General features: G+C 26.6%; 1 protein-coding gene across 1 annotated transcript; it reads left to right on the top strand.

The window, feature by feature from the left end:
• The first annotated feature begins 8661 nt into the window (after positions 1 to 8661).
• LOC115709474 (triacylglycerol lipase SDP1) lies at positions 8662 to 12593 on the top strand. The gene is made up of 3 exons (XM_030637590.2): positions 8662 to 10884; positions 11157 to 11300; positions 11428 to 12593. Exons 1-3 carry the CDS (start codon positions 9469 to 9471, stop codon positions 12394 to 12396), a joined length of 2529 nt encoding a protein of 842 aa, XP_030493450.2. The 5' UTR covers positions 8662 to 9468; the 3' UTR covers positions 12397 to 12593.
• The last annotated feature ends 7384 nt before the right edge of the window (positions 12594 to 19977 follow it).

Genomic DNA, 19977 nt, shown 5'->3' with positions numbered 1-19977 from the left:
CACCAAATTAACATGTTAAATAGAATGTCTCTTTACTTTCAAGCAAGTCTAATGGAAAATCCCTAGCATGAGACTACTATGGGATTGGCTTTAAATTCAATCAAGAAAATGTTACTTGAGCTTTTTTTGGGACATGCTTGAAGATTGAGGATTTGCACTATGTTTGGTAAGGTGGAAAGAAGAGTGGAAGGAGAGGGGTGGAAGGAAAGAGATGGAGGGATATGTATAATCATTTGTTTGGCAAAAGGGAAAGAGGAAAGGAAAGGTAGAAGGAGAATTAAAAAATTTCAATCCTTCCTAAAATGGAGGGATTTAAGAAAAAGACAATATATAATATATACAATATCATATTTGTCCTAAATAAATAATAAATAATTATATATATATATATATATATTTTTATAAGGTAAAATGAATAATTATATTAAGAAGAATAGTGTTGTAAAGGAAAATTACTTTCTTCTCTATTCTTCATATTTTTTATTCTTTTTGTCCTTTCCTCCTATCCTACCAAACATAGCCTAAGAATTTTAGATGAAGAGGTGCCTTGTCGGATTGTGTTATTGTTCATCTTCAAGACAAATGACAAATTAAGTTGAATTTAAGTTGATCTTAGGTTTCGAACACTTTCATTAATAAACTTACAAAAATACTGTTTTTTTACCAAATGTTTTCAAAAATACTGGGACACGGCAAACTTTACATTTTTACTGTCCAAGCCCATTTTTATTTCTTTTATACTGCCCAGGCCCAATATATTTACTTTTATACTGTAAACAGTAACAAAACACAAACGACACCTGTCCTTCGTGGTTAGGGACAGACAAATCAACACTGTTACATAGAAATACCAGAAAAAAAACCATAAAATATGGCAAAGAGAAAAAATTACTAAATCAACAATAAATTACTGTTTTGTAGTGTTATTTTACTGTTGTTTTAATATGAAGAAAAGGCCACATAAATGAAATATTGTAAAACATGACAGGACATGGAATCTATACCAGTTCTCATAAAGAGCAATGGACAATGGGAAAAAGAGCATAATTATTTCAAGAGAATGTGACAATCCTATAAAAAAACATAAGAAAACACTACTAAAACAACACAAAAAAAAAAAAAATAACATAAAAAACAAGCATAAAAAAACTCTGGAATGGTAGTATTCTGATCGGGTGTACTTGGATTCTCAATCCTATAAAAAAACATAAGAAAACACTACTAAAACAACACCAAAAAAAAAAAAATAAAGAACATAAAAAACAAGCGTAAAAAAACTCTGGAATGGTAGTATTCCAATCGGGTGTACTTGGATTCCCAATCCTATAAAAAAATATAAGAAAACACTACTAAAACAAAACTAAAACAAAAAAATAAAATAAATAAAGAACATAAAAAAACATTAAAACTAAAATAATGAAATGACAAACCTCAACAATCCTTTTCCTAAGAGTTAACAAAATAAAACCAAAACAAAACACAAAGTCAAACAAACAGAAAACTATAAAATAGGACTAAACAAAAAAAAAACATGCAAAAAAAAAAGGAAATATAATCAACTTGAAAAAAACCCTAAAACAACACAAGATCAATAGAAAAAAACCTTATCAGATTTGGGAGACTTTTGAACTTTGGCTCAAACTCAAAATCAGAGTCGGAGTTCTCCAACACAGATTGAGGGTATTTTTGATTTAGTGTTCTTTGAAGTACCAGAACCTATATTTGCAAGAACAGATCTAGAAAATCAAAATAAAAAAACCACTCTTTTATTTCCCCCCAAAAGTGTGACTAAAAATTAGAAAAACTAAAAAAAATGAGAAGAAGATGAAGAAGAATAACTGAACAAGAAATAAAATAAAAAATTCATATGTTAATGGAGAGAGTAAGAGAACTTAAGAAGGAAGATAGTTAGAAAAAAGATGATAAGTGTATGGATTTTGAAAAAAAAAAAAAATAAATAAATAAAAGATAGAGACCCATGAAGAAGAAGAAGACCAGAAGAGGAGCAATTACTATTACATGACACCTTAGATGAGTCCACCCATCTTCTAAAAAGAACAAGTACTTCGTGTTGTTCTTGTTCTGCAAAAATTTTAGAAGAAAAGGTGTTTGATAAAATATTTGTAGATATTTGGGATAGGAGCTGGTGTGTTGTCACTTTCATGGAGTGTGGCTCACTTTCATCAAAAAATAAAATGAAGACACGTTTTGACTCAAATCTTTATCATCTTTAATTTTAATTTAATAAAAATAAAAATAAACATGTAAAAGAAGGTTTTATCAACTTTTATCATTATTTTTAATAAATAAATAAAAAAGCTGCCACAAAATTAATCACATCATAATTTTTACACTCATTAAAATAATAAAAAAGAATACAAATAATCCATGGGATAATAAACTTGAAAAAGAAAGTTTGTTCAGCTTTAATCAATCTAATCATAACTTTTACACTCATTAAAATAATAAAAATGAATATAAATAATCTATAGTGTGACATGTATCAGTTAAATGGAATAACAAATTGGTTTAGCAAAAAGTTAAGATATAGTAAAAATGTAATAAATAACGTTTAACAGTAAAAATGAAATAAAAGTAGAAAAGACAGTACCATGCGTAAATTTCCCTTTTTCTATTCTATCATTTCAAATATCTCATTAAAATTTTACCTTTTGTATACTTTATTTCAAACATTTAGATAATAAATAATTACAAAATTATTAGCTAAGAAAAATGGTATGTAAAAATTTGATGATTAGATATGTTTAGGGGTCCCAAGGAATCCAATCCAAACAATTTAATACCAAAATTCATAAGTAATACGATATGGAGTGTGTTGAATAGACTCCAATGAAGAACAAACTCACACCAAGCTTTGGTTATCCTCATTTTCTCCAACAAACTAACATGTATAGTGATGTCACTTTCAATATTTATGTGCACATTAACCTAACTTATATAAATAAATTAGGACAATTCTTGAGTGCCAATTTATAAAACGTTACTATTAGTATCATTTTTTTTTTTTGGCATTTTACATAAATGTATACATTTTCTTAAATAATTACAAAAAATGTGCAAAAAAATACAATTTTAAAAATGTACACATTTGAAAACATATTTACAAAAATTCATACAAATTCTTAATTAAATTATAATAGATATATTAATGAGTCAACTTACTATATTTAGATTTGTATAACTATTTTTATGACTAATTTATATAGTATTAATGAGTAAGCCTACTAATTACATAAAATTGTAAATTAATAATTACAAAACATAATAAGATACTAATAATAAACAATAAAATTTGTATTTATCATACAAATCACATCAACAACATAAATGATATATTTTTAAAATTCAAAACATATATAATCATAATTTTTTTGATTAACTATGTCCAATATCAATATTAGCTGATTTTTAAAAATCTTAATTTCCACTTATGTGCAATTTATATTTTATTTTTTCTAATTAAATAATATTTTAAATTTATAAAGTTATGTTTGTTTATTTATTTTTTAATGTAAGAATTGTTTTTCAATAGATAAATTTGTTCACTAACTCATTAGAAAATAATCAACATATAGAAACAATAGAAAAAAATATATATTTATTTTAATATAGTATAAATATTAGATATGTCTATTTTTATGTTTACAATTATAATGAACATATCAATAATATAAAATATTTTATATGTATATATGTATTTATTTTATTTTCTATTAGTTAAACATACTAATTTAATAAACAAAATAATAATATTCACATATGTTTATTATATTACTCTATGTGTGTCATGTTTATTTTTTAGTAATTTTTTATAAAATAAATAATATATATAAAAAAATTATTTATCTTTTTCTTTTGTTTTTGTTTATTGTGTCCTGTTTATTTTTCTTTAATTAAATAATATTTGGAGTTTATAAAGTTATATTTGTTTATTTATTTTTTGATGTAAGAATTGTATTTAATTCGTTTACTTACTCATTAGAAAATAATGAAAATATAGAAACAATAAAAAGAAAATATATTTATTTTAGTATTGTATAAATTGGCTATGTCTAGTTTTATATTTACAATTATAATAAACATACTAATAATATAAAATACTTTGTGTATATATGTTTATTTTATTTTATGTTTTTTTTTTTGCGTATAGTTTTGTGTATTTATTTTCTATTTATTAAACCTACTAATTTAATAAACAAAATAATAATATTCACATATGTTTATTATATCACTATGTGTATCATGCCTATTTTTAGTAATTTTAAGCGTTGATTTATATTTATATACATTAATATTTATAATTTTGATATTGTATTTTATTGAAAAAAACTTATTAAATTATAATAATTCATACTAAAATAGATAATAAACATTTTTTCTTTAATAAAAAAAATATTTAATTTATTTATTTTTATAAAACTGTTTATTATTTATTTAATTAATTTTACAGAATTCTTTGTTTTGAATTTTAATAAACATGTTTTATTATTAATAATTTTTAAAACATTAATATAATAAACATAAGGATAAAAATATTATAAAATAATATTAGAAACATTAATTACAGTTTTCTATTTATGGTAATTAGTTTAATTATTAATGATTTATATTATTTAATGATTAAAATGTATGGTTTTATGTAATAAATTTTCAAAATGTATAAGTTTTTCAAATAATTATTTTTTGCACATTTTTTGTAATTATTTTATTTTTGTTGTACATTTATGAAAAAAGCCATTTTTTTTTGTTTCAAAAACTTGTACTCAATTTTATTAACCGGCACCTAGTGACAGTGTGGACGGAATTTTAGGAGCACAATTTGATACATTTAAAATTTTGAGGACATGATTTAGTACATTGATAATCGCATGTTAGGTGTCTGTTAATAAACTTAATTAAACAGAATTGGATGAAAATCTTTAAATCCGATAATTTTAATAGTTCGAGATACACGATTTGGTATGTGTCAAAATTCGGGAAAAAATTATAATTGAACATGGTTTTTCAACACTTGCCATCTAAAATATTATATTTTTCAACACATGGAAAATGAAAGGAATGGGCTACAAAATCCAGTAAAAGAAAGACACCATATACAAATGCTAATTAGCAAATATGCCTAAATTCACTTTTTTTTTGTTTTTTTTTTTTTTAAGAATATCGTTGATTAATATATAATAAGTTAGACCTCATGGTCATTACATAAAATGTTTAAAGGGTGGTGAATAACGGAATATCATCAAACAACTTGTGGGTAAACGCTCACTTAGCCACATTATGGGCGACAAAATAACAAGTCCTACTAATATTAGAGAAGATACAACTAGAAAATAAAGAAGAGTGACTATTACAAAAGGAGACATAGTTTTCAATAACCCAACGGGACTCCTTTCCATTGAGAGCATTAATAACTATCCTCGAATCGCTCTCTACAATAACAAACTTAGCATTCACTTCCAGCGCTGCAGAAAAAACCAAACAGCAGGCCGCTGCTTCCCCACAGAGCACGTTAGTGAAGTCCATTCTAGTCGTATGAACCCAAACCACTCCACCTAAATGATTCCTGGCAACAACCGCTAAACACATGCTATTAAGCCCCACTTTAATATTACAAATCAATTTTAACCAATCTTGAGGAGGGGAAGAGGAAGACCATATCTCCTTCAGGCAAGGGACAGGGGTAGGGAAAATAATAGCATGTAAATCTGTAAAAGAAAATCGAATAGAGTGGACTTTAATTATTTGATGACTTGTTATGTATTGTCATGAATCGAATTGGTATTTGATGTTTTCTTTTGATGGAAAATAGAGAAATTTACAATCAAACTTATGTATGTTTTAATTATTATACATTAATTCTTTATTTTTTTTTTTTTGAAGTAATACCTTTTTTGTTTTATTCTATTTGCAAATTTGATTATTTTGTTAAAATTAGATATTAAGTATTAATTGGATATGTCTCTGTGTACACATGTATACATTGGTTTAAATAATTTTAATAATTTAAATATTATATCAATTATTTTAAAATTAAAAATAAATAAAAAAATTCTCTTTTTTTTTTTTTTAATTTAATATTATATTTTTATTTTTAAATATTTAGGGGCGACTGTCCTCTTGCCTCTATGTGAGTCTGTCTATGCATATACCCTTAAGTCAAAGATGATGTTCTTAATTAGGTTTTGGTGTTTTATTAATAATTTAATTAACAAAAATTTGAAATTTTGAATTAAAACTGAATCAGCATTCAAATCCTCTTTTCTCTCCATTTATCCATTCTGTCTAAATTAATATTATAACACATTAAATCATAAATTATAATCATATAATATAAATTAAATAAAAAAGAAAATATATGACAGAGTATTATATAAATATGTTTTTTTTTTAATAAGACAAAATATTTTATGAAGTTGTTTTCTGTTATAATTATGACACCTATATCTGATATGTATGACTATTGTTAGTTATTACTTGTAAGCAACTTACACTTTTTTCTTTTCGTCTACCCAATTAATTGCTTTCAAAAATTAAATATATATATTTATTCTAAAAGCCCTACATTATTTATTTATTTACAAACTAACCATGATTCCCAATCCAAATTTGTATTCTAGTGTGCAATTATTAGGTAGTATAATTATTAGTATTTAAAATGTAAATCGTATTTGAATACAAAGTGAGTAATTAATTATTTATGAATTTTTAGTATTTTGTTTGACATAATAGTTAGTAATTACACAAAAAAAATTATAATTTTTAATACTTAATATTTAAAATAATTTTTTGAATAATTATATAGTATAATTACACCCAATTCTCCTAAAGTTTGAGAGTATAATTTAAATTTCTTAATTATTTTTAATTATATAATTATAATCATATAATCAAACAAATATGGTGCAATTCATTTGATAATAAGAATTTGTTACAAAAAAAAAAAGTTTGTACTAATTTTAAATGATGATGACATTCTACCAAAAAAAGAAAAAGAATTGATCATGGCACGTTTACTAAAATTTAAAGTGTATTATATTATTTATTTAATTGACTAAAGTGTGAAATGGAAAGAAATACAATCAAAACATTATAAATTAATTAAATAATATTACATAATAGTATTTCTTTTATAGGAAAATGTTCCTTCTAAACTTCTATATGTTATTTTAAGCAATTGCAATTGAATTTTAAAATTATTCTAATAAAAAAAATATATGTAATAATTTATCATTTAATTATTATTCAGAAAAAATAGATTTTTTTTTTTTCTTTTAAAAAAGAATAAAGGAGATTTGAGTACTCATGTACTTATTATTTTTATGAGATTATTTTACAAATATATAAAAATAATAAAAAAATTATAAAAATACAGTTTTATAGAATTTTAAATTATTTTATTTACAAAAAATATGAGTTTTTAATGTATTTTTATATTGTACTCTTGTTAATTAATTGTTCATTTTCGTTATTTATATGTTATTTTTATTGAACACCGTAAAAATATATATAAAAAATCTTTGAACATAAAAATGAAAAGTTTACAAAAAATAGTATTTTATGTAATTATCTATTTTTTTTAATGATGATCAATTAGATTGGCTGTGGTAGTTTTGTGGTCCGGTCTCGTTTTCCCTTTAGTGTCGAAAGTCTGCTTGTGGTTGGATGTCTCTTCCTCGTTCGTTGAACTAGGATCTATGGTTATGCTTTTATTTTGTGTTGTTTCATTTTAGAGATTTGGGGCTTTGTATTCTTGTTCTGTTTCTTTACCTTCCAAAATGACCATGCCTTGGTTTGTCAGTCTAATAACTTTGTTGTTGTTTGCTCACCCTTCTTACGATTGATTTACTTTTGCTCGCCCTTTGATTTTTCCTTAAATGAAACTTTGATCTTTCTAAAAAAAAAAAAAAATCATAAAAAAAATATAAAATTATAATTATTAGTATATTTTTAAAAATTTATAAAACCAAAAATAAAATTCACATGTTTTGTTATATATTATAAATTTTTTGATAGAATTTTTGTCCTTTAAATTTTAACACGTACCGAATCATGTTTTAAAATTTTTTAAGTTGTTAAAAATTCTTCCAAATTATTGAGCTTGTTAAATTTGAGGATTTTTATTTAATTATACTAACAAAATTTTGACGTTGATAGAAGTTCAAGGGGGACAATTTAATATATTTTAAAATTTGGAAGACACAATTTGATAAATATCAAAGTTTAGAGTTCACAATCTAATACATGAATAATCACTACATTAGTAAAGTTAGATAAAATTGAACAAAAATCTTAATCCAACCATCTTAATAATTTATGAAAATTTTTACTATTTTGAAAAGTTAAAAAATTATACATACAGTAAGAACGTATATGATAATAGAAAAAAAACTGATTTGCAGCCTAATTTTATCTAAATTATATTTCTAAAATTTTTATAAGTAACTAATCGTTAAATGTCAAGTTAATCGCTTTCTTGTTAACATATTTAAATTTAAATTAAAAAAAAAAATTTAATAATTTAAACTAATCAAAAACTATCACGTTCAGTAGACTTAACAAAATTAAACAATGCAAATTACCAAAATCCAAAACTATTTCTTTTCTTAAATATGGAAACAAATATTGCAAAAAACTCATTTTACAAATGTTTATAACAAAATTTTCCACTAAGTTAAATAATACTAATTTCTTCTTTAATCAGAATTAGAAAGTTCGATCTGACAAACATTGTTTGTATATATATAATCTGTGTCAGTGCCTTATCTTCCATCTTCACCGCCTTGCCGATTCAATTCAACGTCATCACCATATCTACATCTTTATCTTCTCACGTTTCCCAATGATTTTTTATTATTATTATTTATTCATTTTCTTCCATGAACTTTTCAAACTATTCACATAAAAAGCCTCTCTTTTTCTAGTTTCCTGGGGAAGAAAATAGAAAGAAAGAAACTTTGATATTCAAACTGGGTTATCTGTACATAATCACTTGTTTGAATTCTTATTATAACAAAAACCTTTTGAGAATTTTAGCTGAAACCCAAATGGGATTTGGAGCATAATTTGTTCCTCACCTATAAAAATTAAATCTTGAATTGAAAGTTTTGAGTTTGGGTATTTAGGGTTGTGGGGAATTTGAGAAAAAGAAAGTTTGATTTTAAATCCCATTTGGCTGGAGATCTGTTGGGGTGTTAGTTTTCTCTTTTGAAGCTTCGAAACCAATTTTCAGAGTTTGAATAAGGTTGGAGAATTCTCTTACTTTGTGTATCTTATTATATATTGCAAATTAAGTTTCTTCAACCTTAAATTTCTGGGAATTTTCCCCTGATTCTTTCATTATATCCAAACAATTGAATTTCTTGTTTATGATAATTGATTTACCTGTTCAATTTCATTCTGTTTGATCTCTGTAAATTGAGTTTGTATAACAAAAGGGTTAGTTTAGAAATGGATATAAGTAATGAGGCTAATGTTGATGCTTTTCCTATTGGACCTTCAACATTAGTTGGTAGAACAATTGCTTTTAGAGTTTTGTTTTGCAAATCAATGTCCCATTTGAGACATCAAGTATTCCATGTTTTTCTCCAACTGTTATATAGATTTAAGGATTTTTTAGGTCCCATGTTATCATGGTTACATCCTAGGAATCCACAAGGGATATTGGCAATGGTGACAATCATTGCTTTTGTATTGAAACGTTATACAAATGTTAAAGGGAGGGCTGAAATGGCTTATAGGAGGAAATTTTGGAGAAATATGATGAGAACTGCTTTGAGTTATGAGGAATGGGCTCATGCTGCTAAAATGCTTGATAAAGAGACCCCAAAAATGAATGAGTCTGATTTGTATGATGAGGAATTGGTTAGGAACAAGCTTGATGAGCTTCGCCATCGTCGCCAAGAGGGGTCTCGAAGAGACATTATCTTTTGTATGAGAGCTGATCTTGTTAGAAATCTTGGGAATATGTGTAATCCTGAATTGCATAAGGGTAGGCTGCAAATTCCTAAACTTATTAAGGATTACATTGATGAGGTTTCGACGCAATTGAGAATGGTTTGTGATACTGATTCGGAAGAACTTATGTTGGAAGAGAAGCTTGCTTTTATGCACGAAACTAGACATGCTTTCGGAAGAACAGCATTGCTTCTGAGTGGTGGCGCTTCGCTTGGAGCTTTTCATGTTGGTGTGGTGAAAACACTTGTGGAACATAAGCTATTGCCTAGGATCATTGCTGGTTCTAGTGTTGGATCCATAATGTGTTCTGTTGTTGCCACTAGGTCTTGGCCCGAGCTGCAAAGCTTTTTCGAGGATTCTTGGCATTCGTTGCAGTTTTTCGATCAAATGGGTGGTATATTCACAGTTGTTAAGAGGGTAATGACACAGGGTGCTGTCCATGAAATCAGACAGTTGCAAATGATGTTAAGGCATCTTACTAGTAATCTTACGTTTCAAGAGGCTTATGACATGACAGGTCGGGTTCTCGGGATAACAGTTTGCTCCCCGAGGAAGCATGAACCTCCTAGATGCCTTAACTACTTGACATCACCCCATGTTGTCATATGGAGTGCAGTGACAGCCTCTTGTGCTTTTCCCGGGCTTTTTGAGGCACAGGAGCTGATGGCGAAGGATAGAAGTGGCGAAATTGTTCCTTACCATCCTCCATTTAACTTGGGGCCGGAAGCAGGGTCTACCCCAGTGCGTCGGTGGAGGGACGGGAGCTTGGAGATTGATTTACCTATGATGCAATTGAAGGAACTGTTCAATGTTAATCACTTCATTGTGAGTCAGGCCAATCCTCACATTGCACCATTGTTGAGACTAAAGGAGTTTTGGAGAGAACTTGGAGGCAACTTTGCTGCTAAGGTATAAATCTAGACCCGAAATCTGTTATCTTATAAGTGCATCAAATACCTTTGTTTGCCTATCTTTTTCTCTATTGTATGTGTTAATATGGTGTCATGTTATGAATTACAATGTGATCTTTCGATCCTCTCGTTTGCACACACGCAGAACATACTGTATTTTAGAGCTCGGTTGCTTTTTGTGAAGCGATTATTTAAAATGAATAGCTTGTTCTTTTTGTGTTAGATGGCGATTCGAAAATTAATTGGTGTTTACATGTATAATTTTTGTAGCTTGCTCATCTTGCTGAGATGGAAGTAAAACATAGATGCAGCCAGATTTTAGAACTCGGTTTTCCATTAGGTGGACTTGCTCGGTTATTCGCTCAAGATTGGGAGGGTGATGTCACTGTTGTCATGCCCGCCACACTTGCTCAGGTAACTAATTTCTTGGAATTCTATTAACATTATAACCGAAAAATTTGTGAAGAAACTCGGGAAAAAACACAAATTGCAGTCTTGTTATTGTTTCTAACTAGTTGTTGTTTGTATTCGTTGCTTATAGTACTCGAAGATCTTACAAAACCCGTCTCATGGGGAGCTTCAAAAAGCTGCCAACCAAGGAAGAAGGTGTACTTGGGAGAAGCTTTCTGCAATAAAAGCAAACTGTGGCATTGAGCTTGTTCTCGACGAGTGTGTTGCGATTCTCAATCACATGCGGAGACTCAAAAGGAGTGTGGACCGTGCTGCTGCTGCTTCTTCTCACGGCCTAAGCACCACCGTCAAATTCAGTGGTTCTAGAAGGATTCCCTCGTGGAATTGCATTGCTCGTGAGAATTCAACTGGTTCTCTCGACGATGATTTTCTGGCTGATGCTGCTTCCTCGTTGCATCATGGAACAAGCGCTTTCACTGCTGGTGGAACATCTGGTAAAACTTTCCGAACCCATCGTGGTCCACACGATGGAAGTGATAGTGAATCTGAGAGTGTTGATCAACCTTCTTGGACAAGAACCGGTGGCCCCTTGATGAGAACAGCCTCAGCAAATATGTTCATAGATTTTGTTCATAATTTGGACATTGATAGTGAATTGAACCGAGGATCGCTTGTTACTAACACTGAATTTTTTCTCAGCCCGAGAGGGACAACATCAGATGGCACAGACTTTGATCAAAGGGATCTTAGAAACCGAGTTACCATAAACGGATCAAGCATTGTTGTCTCGGAAGGTGATCTTTTGCAGCCTGAAAGAACCGAAAATGGGATTGTGTTCAACATTGTAAAGAAAGACAATTTATCGTTGTCGAATAGGAGTCAAGACTCAGAATATTGTGATAGCGAAGCTGTTGAATGTGTACAATTGGATTGTCCCGAAAAGGAGAGCTCAGCATCTGAGTGTGGCGATGGTGATGTCGGTGATGTTGCTGCCCCCGAAAGCTGCACAAACGAAACCGAAATCGAAACCAAACCCGATTTTAATTCTTTGGATACATCTTGTAGAGATGATTTGAAGGATCAAGAGCCTTGTGCATAGAAGTTTGGACTCACAATGGTTCATACAGTTTAGTGAAAAGGCAAAGAAACTGTTTTTGGTTTATAGTTACATATTATTAAAGATGGGAAGGTTTACACTTGTAAATACTATATGATATTCAATTATAGGGGCTAATGTTGTAACCATGGTTCATATATAAGCTCAATGAAATTGAAAATATTCCATCTTTATCTCTATTCCATTGTCTCATGTGTATCAAAATTGAATGCACTAGTTAAATTTTGCTTTTTTAATTCCAACAGTGAGACTATAGCTGCAAATATAGTGTGTATTTACAGTTTACCGCTATATTTATATGTGATAAAAGGATTAAGAAGTTATAATTTGATAGTGAAAAAAGCTTTACAGGGGTAAAAAATAATAATTATTTTAATATATTTATATTTCTTGTAAGAACTAATTATTCTAATAGAGTAATTTGCGGTAATAGTATTTAAGTTATAATTCTAGAACTTTTGCTAGGTATTTATCTATTAATTGTTAAGTAAATTGTCACGTGACAATCTTTTATTGGTCCAAGTTGTTAATTTTTTTTTAAAAAAAAATAGTTCAAATAATACTAATAAGAAATGACACGTAGATAATCATTTAACTGTTACTGAGTTCTAGAAGTATAACTTAAGTATTATTACTACTAAAAATTAAACTTAAATATTTATTTACAATAGAAAATTAAACTTAAGTATTTATACTGTAAATTATTCTATTCTAATATAATTTCAAGTTGTATTATTTGGTAACAGAAGTACATTTGAAACCCTAGTGTGTTAAATGTGACATTATCCTTAAAGGAAAGAGAATTTGGAGATGGAATGTCTAGTCAGTCTTTAATTAAGAAAACAAGTAAGAAGAAGAAGCCATGAACATGTGCTCTTTGTACTCTCTCTATATATATATATATGTCATCTTTCCACCTTCTATATGATCTATATAGTTTTGTCTATACCACACCATTTATTCGAGATATTATACCATCTTACTAAATTTTGTTTGTACTTTTCACTAGTAAATATTCCTCTTCTCAAAAAAAAAAAAACATTTTTTTATTTATTTAAAATATTTATCAAGGCGACAATTTTTGTAATTACCGTATTTTGAAAACTGTTGTAACTTTAAAAGGAGATCTCGGATTATGTACAATATTTATACATTTAGTTTAAGATTAAAGTTTAATTATAAAATTTTTAATTATTCATATTTTTTAGTGAACCCTTTAATTAGTAAAGGAGTGCACAATAATTCAAAATCACAATAACATGCCTAATCTAAAAAGGTATTACAAATAATGTGTACAATTTAAATATGAGCATTGTTATTAGGCATTGGTGCCTATAGCACATTCTTAATATGTCGCGTTGCGATTGGCTAGCGATACTCCCTAAAAACTATTATATTAAATTATATAAGACCCGATACTTAATTAGACTAATAGCGATATTGACACATAGAAAAGTGCTAAGCACAACTGGTGCTCTAACCTTTAGCATTTCTCTTTAAATATGTATGTAACACATTAATTATTCATTTAATAAATTTATTCTTGTTATATTGTTATAATGTACAAATAGCAAAATAATATAGTATACAATCTAATCCTAAATCCTAAAATACTTTTGACATTAATTTCAGACCCCTTAGATTCTGCCATATAAAGTGACTTAGTGATCAAATGAGTTGGATTATTCACCAATAAACTGGAACCCAAATTAATTAATACGCCTTTCCAAATTAAAGAAAAATTAATTAATATACAAGAACTAATGTATTTACATACATATCATTATTAAAAGACATTAGTGATGCCTATATTATATGTAAAATCATTAATGATACAAATTGAGTTTCATATAATTTAATATAAATTTTTTTATGAAGAATCACTAACCGATTATAAGGCGACATTTCTAAAGAAAAAATAAACACTATTAATATCTAATAATTATATTTTTTATATATATATAGTTATACATATTATATAAGATTAAGTCCCAAATACTATTAATTCCAACATTTATTCTACATATATAATACTTATACGTACTATATATATGATAGTTTATGAAATGATCATTATGATACTTAATTAAGGTGCTTTCTGCCCCATAATAATAATAATAATAATAATAATAATAATAATAATAATAATAATAATAATTATGCTTTTTTTGCCACTACTTAGTGTTTGTTAATAGTTCTCTAATTTGTCAACATTGCAAATGATCATAAGGGTATGATGATATCAATGATTAATAAGAGACCAAACCAATGAATAATAAATTAATTTTGATCACCATTTGTGGCAATTATTGGGTATTATTATATAAATACAAGTGAAATTAGTAATAAAAAAGTTGATGGCATATATTAAGAGAAATTTAGATGATATACTAACTTTTGTCATTTTTTTTATAAAAATACTGTTAGGCGGTATTCTTTATTTATTTACTGTGTTTTTTTATAAGTTTCATACTGCAGTATAGTGTGTTAAATTTTCACTGGTGTTCTACTGATGTTTTACTGGTGTTCTACTGTTGTTTTGAGCTGTTCTGCTTTGTGTTTTATTAATGTTTTATAAAAACACAGTATTTTTGTAAAGATTTTCGTATGACAGTATTTTTGTAGAAATTAACCCAAATTTCAATATTTTTATAAATTTCCCTATATTAAACCAAGTTTTGTAAGTTTTAATTAACCGATAGAATAAGCTAATTGTCATATATATATATATATATATATATACTAGATGAGAGTTACGTGGCGAGCCACGTAAATATTAGTTTTATATAAATTTTAGTGGTTTTTGTTTAAGAATCCAGTAACTGAGCAACGACAACAACAATGGTAGATAAATCTATTTAAGTTTTTTATATTTGTAAAGATTATAAATCTAAACTTTTAATTTTCTTGATTTGAGATTTTGAATTGTTCTGATTTATTTGTTTATGAATTTATTGAAATACTTGAATATTTATTGGTTTTGATTTTGAATTGTTCTGATGTATTCATACTTGAATATTTATATTAATGAAATTAGTCTGTAACTTTATGGATTTAGAAAAAAAAAAGATATTTTTTAATATAGAGTTTAAATTTTATGTTGATGATTATTAATGAAATTAGTCTGTAACTTTATGTTTCTAGAAAAAAATATATTATTTTATATGGTTTGTTAGAGAGATATGTGGCTAAGATGATTTTTTTTTCAATTTAAAAAAGGATTGTTTAATTTTTTGATTTTTTTTTTAATTTAAAAAAAGATTGTTTAATTTTTTGGGTTTATTTGTTAACGGGAGATCAAACTATTAACATCGTTAAATTTAACAGAATATTCTTTTATTTTTAAGGTATATTCTGTTAAACCAAGAAATGCCGTTAGATAGACACTTTTAATATATAAAGATATATATTTATTGATCAAATTAAGTGGCTATTATTGATCATATATATAGTTGATAAAATGGTTGATACTTTTTATATGGAAAAAAATATTAAAAAAAAAATGCTGAAACATTTAATAACAATCTATATAGTAAATTACTTGGAAATTGCAGTCTTTTTGAATATTCTTACTTTAGGGTTATGTTTGCTATAAGAGAAAAAGGGAATGGAAAAGTTTGAACACAAAAGTGATGAGAAAAAGTGAAAATATAAATACATTTATTTGGTAGGAAATGAAAGAAATAACAATATGAACTAGTATAAAAGTAATATAAATAGGAATTTTTAAAATATTTTTTTATATATTTTATTTATAATTTTATGGTCTAAAATTTTTAGTTATAGAAATACACTTATAAAATTTTAAATTTATAAAAATACGAAAATGTAAAAAAAAAAAAAAAAAACAACTAATTAAGAAAACGAAGAATCAACCTTACGACTAAGGTTGGGCATCTGATTCAATCTAATTTTTTTCTCCTCATCTAATTCAATCCAATTAGTAATTAGATTTTGAAAATCATCATCCGATCCAATCTAATTAGACCTCAAAATCTAATCCAATCCAATTTAATTACTAATTAGATTTTATCGGTTTTTTAATTGGATATTCAATTATACACCTAATTAAATTTTAATATTAACTTAAAAATATGAAGAGAAATACGTAAAAATTAAGTATCACCTTTTATTTTTAAAAATATCATACATTTAAATTTTTTTTAAATAATTATAAAAAAAAATATATTTTTTGGTAACTACAATAAGTAACGGAGTTACAATAGTAATTTTGTTTTGGCTGAATCAGATACTTTGTATTGTATATAACTAGACTTTTTACAACTTAATCAGCACCATATAAATGCCTGAATAATACTCTAGTTACATGTATAAAGAATTGAACCAATCTCTTTCTTCTATGGTATTTTTTGTATCTAATAAGCCATTGATTCTATGCTTCACATTCTCTTTCATTTGGTGAACACACCCGTGCACAGTTTGCATTTTACCATTCCATAAACAATCATTTCGGTTGCTCCAGATTTGATAAATCAAAGCAGCCACCACTGCTGAATAAACTTTCCTTCTGAACTTGAATGTTTTAACCCGAGAAGTCCACTTGATCATGGCTGCTAGAGGACGATCTGATATTTTCCAATTCAATCATGTTTTGATCTCTTGCAAACACCTGTTACTGAAATAGCATTCAAAAAATAAATGATCTATTGTTTCAAGCTCAATGCCGCATAAAAGGCAACTGCCTTCTTGACAGACATTAAATTTCAGCAATCGACTCGTGGTAAGGAGCCTCTTTTGAACAGCCAGCCACATTATAAAGCTATGTTTAGGCATGTTATATCTATTCCAAACTTTCCTATGCCATGAAACTCTATTTTGATCAACATTTAGCAGCTTGTAAACTTGGTGGATACTATAACTTCTTACCATGATTGGCTACAAGTGAGAGAGATTTTTATGTTTTTCTTTAAGCTTTAGTACTTGTCTCTAATACCAGCTGCCATCATTGGTTTGATAGTCCCACCAATTTGAACTTTTTATGTATACATGATGTACTTATTTTACCCACAGGTTGTCTTGTTTGGTGGCTACAGCCCACACATACTTCCCTAGTGCAGCATTGTATTCCTCAATCCAAGCCCTCCTTCATTTTTGGGTTTGCATAACCGATCCCATGCAACATAACCGATCCCATACATTGTATTCCTCAATAGTAATTTTTTGAAAAAACATAAATATTTTTTCTATTTTATTATTTAGAAAAAAAAAAAACAATAATGAAAAGATATTTTTTTAGATATGTGGATTGGGTAAAAAATAATAATAGAAAAATATCTTCTAAATATGTACAATATGTTTAAATTTGTATTGCTATGTTAAAAAATATTTTATGTGATATAACTACATTTAATATAAGATAAAAGATAGGAGATATGTGTAGTGAGTTTAAATTTAAATTATTATATTTTAAAAATGAACAACAATTAATTTTTGTTATATCATATTGAGTATAACTATATTCTTTTGCCTTCTATCATATTTTTTTGGATTGGTATACTCAATAAGTAGTATTAGAGTATAGTGCATTCTGTATGACAAATGTAAAAATACAAGCATTTATATGGGTATAAGTAACTCATCATTATTATTAATTGGTTTTGAAATGAAATATCATAATTCTTGTTATAGTATCATGAGTTATTTCTAGCAAGTATTTGATTTTCACACGATGGCAGTCAGATGACGAAACAAGGAGGGGCCAAATAAAAATATATTTTCACCTAATTTTTTTTTAATATATAGTATTTTATAAATTAATATAAGAAGTTAATTAACCTTATGCAATGTATATAAAATAATAAAAAATGTTAAGAGCACCATGAAAATACATATAAATATATATCAGACAAATATACTCTTCAAAAATAAATTATATTATTCATTTTTTTTTGTCACTTTTTACTATAAAATAGATAACTAATTTAAATAGGCTACTAGATTTGGACTTCATTTTTAATTTTAACTTCACAATTTATTATTAGACTTACTAATAAGAAAATTCACATTTTTCTAATAAGTAAAATCTAATTATCCTAATTTAGTTTATATCTTATGTATATTTTTTTTTTCTTTTTCTAAAAAATTAGGAGAGGCCATGGCCACTCCATAAATATATGTAGTTCTGCACTATCTACACATACCCAAATAGTGTACAAAATGAAGAGTAAATCGCATGAAATCAGCATAGTATAAAGAGACTTGAAATAAACAAACAAATAAATGATTGTCAATGATTCAATGATTTAAAATTAGTGAGTAAAAAATAGTCATCATCTTAAGATAAAATATTAGAGTATAGTGTTCCACATGCATGTATAGTAAGGTAATCATTAATCAATATTATAACTAAAAATTTATTTTTAAGACTTTGTTATCCTTAAAAAGTATGTGCTAATAATATGAGTCACAAAAATTATAATTTATTGTGATCAAATATGTTTTGAATAACAAGTAACTTTTTATTATAATTAGAAAATAATATTTAGGAACAACAAAGAAGTGTACATTGCCATTTTGAATACTCTCTATAATATTTGGGAAGCTAGAAACAATGCTTTATGGAATAGCCAAGTTTACACTATAAATTTTCTTGTAAATAGAATAAAGAAAAAGATTTGTGTGAGGTTTTTTTATTTTTAAAGAGAGAAAACTTATATGGATGAATTGAATTGGTTTGAAAATTTCAGTGCAACTTAATGTTTCCTTGACTTTGTACTGCTTGTAATTGTGTTAAGTGGGCAATAAGATTTTTACTAAATTACTAAAAAAAATATTTAATAATAATAAAAAATTTATGTTATGATTAAAAAATTATTACGTCGTACGCAGAATGTAACTTACCGGGTAAAGTGTACCCTACCACAGCTGGTTTTTATTTTTTTTCACCAAAGATAATGCTAAGAGTGAGAGAGAGATGGGAAGAAGGATACAAAACAAGTTGTGATGAGTGTATGATGTTTTTTTTTTTTTTTTTTTTGTGTAAAATTGACATTTGAGTTTGTTTTCTATGTTATAATGAGTCTCATGACTTGTGAACAACCAATGTCGACAACACTCCTTTAAAGATGGTAGAAAAATAAATGAAATATTGTGGACCATATAAATATAAATACCAATACATTTCACATGCATGACAATGTCATTATGTGGGAATACCTACTTTATAAGTTATATAATATGGACAAACTATTAATTATTGACTTCATCTATATTTAGTAAAATTGTTTTTACATAAGAAAAAATAAAATTAAAAGAAAAGAAACAAATATATAGAGTATTTGATATTAGGTACTTGTGGTGTTTAGACCTATCACAATGTGTTGTCTTATTAAATTAAAATATGTACAACTTCATATTAAATTGTATCAATATTGATATGTAATTTGTAGTAGTGTTAGGTATTATTAATTGTCATTTAATGTGAAAAAAGTATTTAAGGAAAAATTAAATAATTCTCATAATTTCATATTTTTTTCTTAAAATAATTGTTAAGGAAAAATTATACATGATACTATAATATTCAATTTTATTTTTTCTTAAAAA

This window comes from Cannabis sativa, chromosome 3 (genome assembly GCF_029168945.1).
Source record: "Cannabis sativa cultivar Pink pepper isolate KNU-18-1 chromosome 3, ASM2916894v1, whole genome shotgun sequence".
Lineage (NCBI taxonomy): Eukaryota > Viridiplantae > Streptophyta > Magnoliopsida > Rosales > Cannabaceae > Cannabis > Cannabis sativa.
The sequence above is the reverse complement of the archived record's forward strand: the minus strand, read 5'-3'. Positions and strand labels throughout refer to the sequence as shown.

What these genes read in the sequence shown, in the direction of transcription:
- LOC115709474 (XM_030637590.2), top strand. Translation starts at nt 9,469, where the DNA reads ATGGATATAAGTAATGAGGCTAATGTTGATGCTTTTCCTATTGGACCT. An exon ending in GAGGCAACTTTGCTGCTAAG is followed by an intron (nt 10,885 to 11,156) that starts GTATAAATCTAG and finishes TAATTTTTGTAG; the next exon opens with CTTGCTCATCTTGCTGAGAT. An exon ending in TGCCCGCCACACTTGCTCAG is followed by an intron (nt 11,301 to 11,427) that starts GTAACTAATTTC and finishes CGTTGCTTATAG; the next exon opens with TACTCGAAGATCTTACAAAA.